This window comes from Anarrhichthys ocellatus, unplaced genomic scaffold (genome assembly GCF_004355925.1).
Source record: "Anarrhichthys ocellatus isolate YVR2014 unplaced genomic scaffold, GSC_Weel_1.0 scaffold1055, whole genome shotgun sequence".
Classification (NCBI taxonomy): Eukaryota; Metazoa; Chordata; class Actinopteri; order Perciformes; family Anarhichadidae; genus Anarrhichthys; species Anarrhichthys ocellatus.
Window position 1 is genome coordinate 1 of NW_022281029.1, and position 8,876 is coordinate 8,876.

The 8,876-nt window shown below is 45.8% G+C and overlaps 1 protein-coding gene across 1 annotated transcript; it reads right to left on the reverse strand.

Annotated features, from left to right (window-relative positions):
- Positions 1 to 497: 497 nt before the first annotated feature.
- Positions 498 to 8,588, reverse strand: LOC116377244 (formin-2-like). The gene is made up of 3 exons (XM_031838831.1): positions 6,510 to 8,588; positions 4,705 to 4,946; positions 498 to 2,285 (listed from the first exon to the last, which is right to left on the reverse strand). The coding sequence occupies exons 1-3, from the start codon at positions 8,117 to 8,119 to the stop codon at positions 2,059 to 2,061; spliced, it is 2,079 nt and encodes a 692-aa protein (XP_031694691.1). The 5' UTR covers positions 8,120 to 8,588; the 3' UTR covers positions 498 to 2,058.
- Between the last annotated feature and the right edge of the window lie 288 nt (positions 8,589 to 8,876).

Genomic DNA, 8,876 nt, shown 5'->3' on the forward strand with positions numbered 1-8,876 from the left:
TTGTAGCCGCGACCTTGTCCTTTCGGTCACGACCCAGAGTTCGTGACAATAGGTGAGGGTAGTAACGTAGACCGAGTGGTAAATTGAGAGCTTTGCCTTCCGGCTCAGCTCCCTCTTCACCAAGACGGTCCGGTGCAGCGCCTGCTTTACTGCTGCAGCCGCACCGATCCACCTGTCGATATCCCGCTCCATCTTACCCTCACTCGTGAACAAGACCCCGAGATACTTGAACCCCTTTGCTTGAGGTAGGCACTCCGTCCCCACCTGGAGGGAGCAATCCACCGGTTTCCGGTAGAGAACCATGGCCTCAGATTTGGAGGTGCTAACTCTCATCCCCGCCGCTTCACACTCGGCTGCAAACCGCCCCAGTGAATGCTGGAGGTCACGATCCGAGGAGGCTAACAGGACCACATCATCTGCAAACAGCAGAGAGGCGATCCCGAGACCCCCGAACCTGACGTTCTCCACCCCCAGGCTGCGCCTAGATATCCTGTCCATGAAAGTCACGAACAGGACCGGAGACAGGGCAACACAAACACAAAATGTAGTAATACAGGAAAAGAAAGAAGTGATTTGTTATGAAATTCAACAAAGAAATAGTTCCTGAGCGTATTACAATTATACATGTAATTCAAACACTGCATGGATGTTCTCAAGTTGTTCCCTGCAGTGTACAGTTTGTCCGCGGAAGTAGACACCCTTCCCTGCCTCAGCATCCTGCTGAAGACTTTTCCGTACAACAGGACAGATTTTCACCCCCAGAAAAGACAGACTGGACTCAAAAATCTTGGCAGTAATATTAATGTGAAGTTAATAGAAATGCTAGTAGATGCAGAAGAAAAAGAACAAGTATAGAAAATAGTGTGAGGAAATGAAAATATTGTTCAGTTTTACATTTGAATATATCATATTTTATGACTATAGAGTTGGAGCAGTTGATTGAAATTTGAAATTTAAATGTATGCATAGATAATAAACCTCATTGCTGAGAGGATCCTTTAAATTGAGAAGTGAGGCTTGATTGTGTAGAAAAGCAAAAGGCTTTCGATTGGTACGCAAACAAAACTGCATGTTGTGCTCTAGAATTGATTCTTTCACGTTATAATATTTGTTGTACAGAATTATCCTGAGTTACAGAAAGAAAAGGTTTAAATTGGGTTTGTCATTTACATGACTGACTGGCGAATTGTTAAATTTCTTCAATATAAGACTAATATATAACTTTGTCTTTATTCCACTAAATGTAATTGAAAAGTCAGATAGACCAACGTGTCCGCCTGAATCTAACAGCACATCAAATCGAAACTGATGCGTATAGCCACTAGTTTTGCTGGGGTTAAAAGAGTGGAGCGGAGTGAAATGAAAACACACTATAATAGTTAGAAGTTTGGCATTGACTGGATAATGGTTAGTTCCCCTGTGGTGCTTATTGGCTCGATTGCTTTTTCACACAAGGAGTTGTTTCATGTCATAGTGCCAGACAATTCATTTCGTAACACCTCGTCAAGTTCCCTTTGTTAGGTTTTCCTTGTTTTCACATTCATGTAATTTTTGGGTTTCCTGTTTTACTTTTTTCACTTCCTGCCCTTTTGATTACCTTTCCCCTCCCTGATCAGCTTCACCTGTTCCCAATCACTCCTCCTCCCTAGAGTGTTTAGTCTGTGTGCCTCTCTTTGTCTGTTCCAGTTCGTCTAAGTACCTCCGTGTCTAACGTTGCAGCAATTTCCCTGAGAGCGTGGTTACCTGTATCCTTAGCTTTTCTCTAACTGCCTTTTTGCCTCGCCCATGATTTGGATTTGGTTGCCTGTACTGACTGCCTACCTGTGTACGGAACTTTCCTTGTATTGAGTTGTGCTTTTGAGTCTTTGCCCGAGTGGTGGCTTCGGCCTCAACACAATCAACTCAAACTCGGTGGAGTGGGCAGATTCAAAGGTTTGGACCCGGGTGAAGATGTGTAAGAAACAATACATGTGCATGGTGAAGAGTGTTACAGGCATCGAAACAGCGTCTGGACATTGATTTAAAAAATGTAACTGAGATTGGAAAATGTGTCATTTTTCAGATCACAGTACAAATTGGTGTGCGCAAAAGGGTGTGAATACATACGTCGAACTTGGCTGTTGCTGTGGAGGTGATGTGGGCAGTGCTGCCTCCCAGTTGCTCTCTGAAGCAGTCAGTGAAAGGCAACAGGAGGCCCATGGCCAAGATCCTGGAGCAGAGCCTCTCAGCCTCCTCGGGCTCCTCCTGCTGCTGTTGCAGGAACAGCTTCTCCAGAAGAGTTCGACCTGGACAGCCAATGATGAAAACAATGCTTATGTGACTAATGATATTGCTTTCTATAAAGCCATTTGCTGAAATCCCAGATGAGAGAAAACCAGATAGTCGGACGTGCACTGTAGTACAGTACATATTTACTGTCAGCCTTTGGAATGACGGCACTGTTAGAAGAATGTGGTGAAAGCACAGTTTTTATTTAGAACTTGAATGTGTCCGATTGTATAGAAGTCTCTGAAAAAATGACTCTACTTCTCTCTTGATTTATGACCTCAGTAAACATTGTAAACATGAGTTTATGGTCTCAATCTCTAGTTTCAAGTCTTCTTCAATACAGCATGATGTTCATTTAGTACATGCTGGTCCATTTAGAGTCAAACAGACCATAAAGAGGAATATGTTTTAGGACGTGGCTACCTTGTAATTGACAGGTTGCTACCACTACCAGAGCCATATACGGTGTCTCTCTATGGTCACTTCCATTTACTGGTTACAAAAAGTCAAGATGGCAACAGCCGTAAACCAAGATGGTGATGGCCAAAATGCCGGACTGGCGAGCTGCATGCATTGTCTATGGAATGCTGTGACGGCAGCTGCTAAGTCAGCGAGTGGCGGCCTTGATTCTATGGCAAAGTGCAGCCAAACTAAAAGTTGGGGATAGTTTAACTTTTGCCTACAAACTGCGACCAGAGAATACCCACAGCCAATCAGTAAACAGAGTCCTGGGATTCATGTGAGATGTTGAAATATGTGACAAAGTATTCCTTCCCACCCAAAACACATGAGCATGACTCTTTTTCGAACACCTGTAAACTTGGATGTGTAAAATCAGTGGAGCTCAAATCAGTTTACAACTGAAAGCTGACTGTACACGTAGTATGAATGTGGCAGCAGTATGGTACAGTGACAGTGAAAACTCACCAACATGTAAAATGGAGTTTTACAGTAATCGGACCATTGCAGTGTGTGTGTTCTCAGAATTCCAACCCAAGCTGGTTTCTTATGCGACTATAAATGTCTGCGGTTGATACTATCAATTGCCCCTCCCTCTGGCAACGTTAACCATTTTGTCAAGAAACTTTCCTACATAAGTAATGTCAGTTTCAGCCAAAAACAATCTTTGCTTAAACGCTGCAGGGGCTTGCACAGGTGCACTGATCACTCGTGTTGCTGGACATTAGTAGGAAAATGCACAAAACAAACAAAATATGTTTTCGTTATATATATCAACCCTTATATGAGGATCTGGTAGCATTTTTTTGTCACGGTAGTGTTGAAGAAAATCATCATATAATTTAGGATTGAACTGAACACATTTGGTTCATAAAAACATTCTTAGGAAGAGATTAAGGCACGCCAGACAAATTGTAATCTATCACTCCTATTTGTGTCCAAACATTTCCCATACACGAATCGTGTGTTCTGCCAAAAGGTTATCTCGACCCAAACGAGGATAGGAGAGCATAACATAGTGAAGAGACCAGAGGTGCTCTGTTTGTGGTTCAACCCACTGGTTTGATTGGTGGAAAGTGACTTAAGGGGGGTGAGTTTTGACTATAAAAGTAATCCGTGAAAAGTAATACATCGGATTTGTTTGGATTTGCTGAACTCGTATGTTGGCGTGTGCTTATTAAAACACTTCCTGCTGGGTTGCAACTTCAATTTGCCGTCTCTTCTCGTCATTTTGCCACAACATAATTGGCGCCCCAACGTGTGTTCGAGTCGAGGCCATCTTCCACTTCTTCAGCCAACCGACAATCATGCTAGAGGTCACGTATCAGGTACGGGATTTTCATATCTCACCATAGCTTTACTTCTGTATAGCATGGTTCTCGCTTGTGTGATAGGATGGGAGTGTCTGGGGTCCCCTCAACGGAACCCACGCTCTTTGGCGGAGGAGGAGAGAGGCAGATTGGTGTTAGCGGATAAAAAAATTAAAAGTTGAAATGTTGAAATGATTCAATTTTTATCTCCAGCTGTAAATGAATAGTCACACCTCCACGCCATTTTAGCACACGCTGTTAAGAGGTCATGGTCATTTCACATATTCACAATCAGGCTGTACAAAAAACAACCCGTATCACTGTGAATTTCAGGAACGGCACATGAGCAGGCATAGATCAATGGGAAAAAAGGTTGAGCTTGTCTCCAACTAAAAATACCTTTATGCATTTATTGATGGCAAACTACCAAAGCTCAACAACATCTATTTTTAGACGATTAATTAGACTCTGGGCAGAGAGGTTATGCCTGACATGTACATCTTTGTGATGGATACATCCTGCCAGAGCTACTAATGCTTTATATTACCAGTGTCATTCTCTGTTTGCTGACCTCTAGCTGGAGAAATCAGCACAAATGTTGCCTCCTGCTTCCTTCTTGCCCCCAGGAAACAATAACCAACTGAAAATGAAACTGCTCCATACTCACCTGTGAAGACGTCCTGAAAGCCGCAGGTAGAAACCTGTCCACAGGAAGATCTTCTGGTAGCACAGAGGGGTTGGCTGCCTCCTCCTCTGTAGCCCACCAGATATTCCCCCGAATCTCCTCCATCCTCCTCTCTGCTTCTCAGTCTCCTCTCGAGCTCCTCCGTCCAGTCGGCCGAGCGACTCAGAGGCCCGGCGATGCTTCGAGACCGCTCTCTGCGGACTTGATGGCCCTCGAGCATCGTCCTGTCAACATTAAGAATTCAGGTTAGCTTTACTTCGAAAACCTAAATAAAAGCCTAAATGTAACGTTTGTTTTGTTGGCAAAACCTAAAAGTAGGTAGTTAGTAGTTTTGAGCCCAACCATATTTTTTTCCAAAACATAACTAAGTACTTTTTGTTGAAAGTAACTTTTATTTTTAACGCAATGTCGTCCCAGAAAGAAAGTAGATCCAAGCGACATGAAAAATCCGGACAATTGCTGTCCCTGTAAACGAAACCAATAGATTGAATTGTGTGACTATTTCACGAACTGTCGTGAGACTGTGTTGGTTATTTCCAGGACTTCTTTGGCTGAGTTGAACATAATATCCTGTATGCAGTCATCAAAAGCGTATTCAAGATATCTTGTCAGGGTTCTGATTTTCATCTCAGCGTCTGATACCGACGCACAGAGGCACCATGTAGTGTCTGCATGAGACGCACCGGGCTGTCAGCTTACGTAAACCCATCGGCATCATTACGCCTGCCTTTAGGCCTGTTGGCTGGTTTTGAAATCAGTGCATTATGGTAATCAGGTGTTGTTGTATTGGTAATGTTAGTGCACTATGAAATAGAATCCTGCTGGCGCCACTGAACACTGAACACCATCCCTGACTGATCCGAAACTGACACTAGAGCATCATAGTCTGCATAGAGCCACTGACTGAGTGGCAGTATTCCAGGAGTTGGGAGTGCGAATGCGTTGCTAAACTACAGCTAAATCCGTTCTTCTTGCAGATGTTCAGTGTGAAATTGTATTGCCTGACAGTTACAGTAACTAAGAGGGGGCAGGGCTTAGAGAAGGATCAATTCCAGAATATTACCTTTTGGTTTTATAATCATAGCTTTGGACATTATTTCAATCAATTATGATAACATTATACTTACTAAGGTAATTGCTGGAATATGGGAACATGGCGACAATACTACACTGCAAGATAAACAAGCAGTCAGTCAGACAGGTTGTTAACGAGCCAATAGTTTAGCCTGATTATCGAAACCACTTTATTTGGAGGTAAAAGCCAAACGACCCCACTTGTTATTAATCCCTAATTACGCAGGGAAACTGCAGCAAGAACAGTAAATCAGAGTTTAACCAGGGAATTGCTACTGTATGTAATCTGCGATGACAGTCTAGGTTATGATGTTCTCATTTTACCATTTTGTCTCTCAAGTTTGACCAAACCGGTGGTTTGTTCACAAGCTGTCTGATCATCTCTCTTCAGGTTTTTAAAATTTTTTTTTAGCAACACCACATAACCAAGCCTCAGGAATTACCTTGGTGGGTATGTACCAATAGGGACGGTGGCCAAAACTACTAAAATAAGACCCAAATTGTAGTAAATTGAAATTATCCTTCTGAAAGAGAATCCACTTCATCTGCAACTTTGACTAACATCACTTGATAGTTAAAAACCAAATCCAAGTTAATGTTGAATGGCATACTGTATCATACATGCTGTCAAATCATCATGTCCAAGGTCAAACTAAATCAAAGATAATAATAATATAGTTATTATAATTAACATGTTGCAACACCACAGGTACCTGTGGAGGTGATGGTGGGCTCTGCGCGGGGATAGGGGGCTGTGGGAGGGGGACAGGCCTGGGGAGTGTCCTGGGGAGCTGAGCTGTCTCGTGGTGGTCTTGATGTAGGAAGGGAAGATGGGAGGGTAAGGTTTCACCACAGGGATAGAGGAGGTGGAGGAGTGGGTGGACCTGAGGAGTCGTTTGGCCAGTGTGGGGCTCTCCTGGGGAGGCAGCGGGGTGAAGCACACGCTGCTCCTCCTGCCATGCTTGTAGGGGGAGGCCCTGGTGCCGGCAGCAGCAGCAGAGCCGTTGGATTCGGATCCAGCGCTTAGACAGTCCTCAAGGGACTCGGCACTGGTACCCGATCCCAACTGACCCTCACCTTCTTCGAACACGTTCCCTGAGCTCAGCCCTTCGGTGGGTTCAGGACTTTTGTGGTGGCTGTCTCCGGGTGGAGGACTGAGGTCTACATCCACCACGGACTCCCTCTCCTCTCCTTCACTTCCTGCATCCTCTGTGCCCCCTGTGGTTTTCCCAGCAATGTCAAATGTGTGATCAGGGAAGCTGTTACCACCGGTCGTCATGGTGACTGGGCTGACTGCTGCCCCCCCGGCAGTAGCCATGGTGATGGCTGTGTGAGGGGGCTGCTGCACCCAAGCATGCTGGTCCTTTGTGCCTGTGGCAACACAAAGAGATGCTTCTCTCTCTTTCTGCCCCTTCCCATTTAGCTCCGGATGCTCCACCCCATCCTTCTCCTCCCTCCTCTCGTGCACCTCCGTGTGGAAGAGGAGGTGTGGTGTCGGTTGCTGGTCCGTGTGCCTGACAGAGCCAGACAGAGGTCCCGTCTCTAGGAATGACAGGGCATCAGACCCAAGTTCTAATTCTGGAGTCAGGTCAAGCACCTCAGGAGGAGTTAATTTAACTACCCCATTACTCTGCTTCCTCCTCCCCTCTCCTCCCCAGCTCGGATCCTTTTCACCCCCTCCCTGCTCTTCCACAATTACGTTAACCCCCCCATGCTGATGTTGGTGCTGGAGCCGTATAGCGAGCTGGATGTCAGCTAGCAAATCCTCGTGGTCAGCTGCTGAGTGGAAGCTGTAGATATCCGTGTCCGACCCGGAGCTCCCCGCCTTCTGCCCTCCATCCTCTGTGGGAGATGTAGCTGCTGTCGAGGCTTTCCGCTGCATCTCCTGCTTCCGCTCTCGTACCTCTTCATCCTTTTTCCCCGGCTCTGGTTTCTTTTTCCTCTCAGCCTCAGTGTCTGACTGTCCGAGCTCATCTGCAGACATTTCAGGTGTTTTTGTGCTGTCCAGTTCGTCATGTTGAGAGGCTAAAACATCCTCCTTTGAGCCTGTGACTGACGAACACGCGTCTCCTTTCGCTTTCAGGTTGCCCTTTCTCTTCCGGATGGAGAAAACGGAGGACTTGGACTCAGATTTGTTTTTCTTCTTTCCTGGTCCTGTGCCATGCATCCCCCCTCCACCTCCTACATGCTTACAGTGGAGTTTCTTTCCTCCCTTCTTTGTAGTGTCCCCTCCTCCCTCTCTCCATCCTTCATCCAGTGAAGGATAGCTTCCATTACCCGATGCTGCTGCAGCTTTCTTCTGCTTAGCCTCCTGGTTGCCCATGTTGATAGAGAGCGTCCGACAGCTTCCTGCCTCTCCTCTCAGGTCATGTCTGGGAGAGCTCCTCCTTCTTGGGGGAGGATTTAGATGCCTGTGCCTGACGAAACTAGAACCGTCTCGGCCTAATCTGCGGATGCACGTCTGGTGGAGGTGGAGGAGGAGGAGCTGCTGGTGCTGATGGCGTTTTTTGTTTTTTTTAAAGCTCTGTTGTGCGATGATCTTCCTCGTTGTTTTCTGGTGACGAAGGCTGGCGTGGCAGTGATGTTGACGCGGATGCAGGAGAGACGTACAGCTCCCCTTCCCTCCTCCCCTCTCTCTCTTAACCCCCCCTCCTCTCCATCTGCTGAAAGGAGTGACGCAGGCACTGCATGCTCAGTGGATCTCTGACAGGGAGGCAGACTGAGAGAGATGAAGAGCAACTGGGATGGGGACACAAAGCTAGGCCTGCTGGGAAAAAAAGTATAAAAAGACCTGAGAGGAATAAAAATGCTGACCACAGTGACCGTGCTGGGGCAGGGATTCTTATGGTCTGTCACTGCAGTTAATCACATGGTTGCTTACTACATTTCCCATGATTCCCTGACTCCTGCCTACATCACCCATAGTGCTACTGCTAAGTGTGGGCTAGACTCCAGTAGAGGGACCTCTTATGCAGCTCCATGTCAATGCAGGATACTGGTTCTCGTTTCAAATATGGCCTTCATTTTCATTTTAACAATTAACATACAAATACTAATTCTTATTATTAGCAAAAATAAAG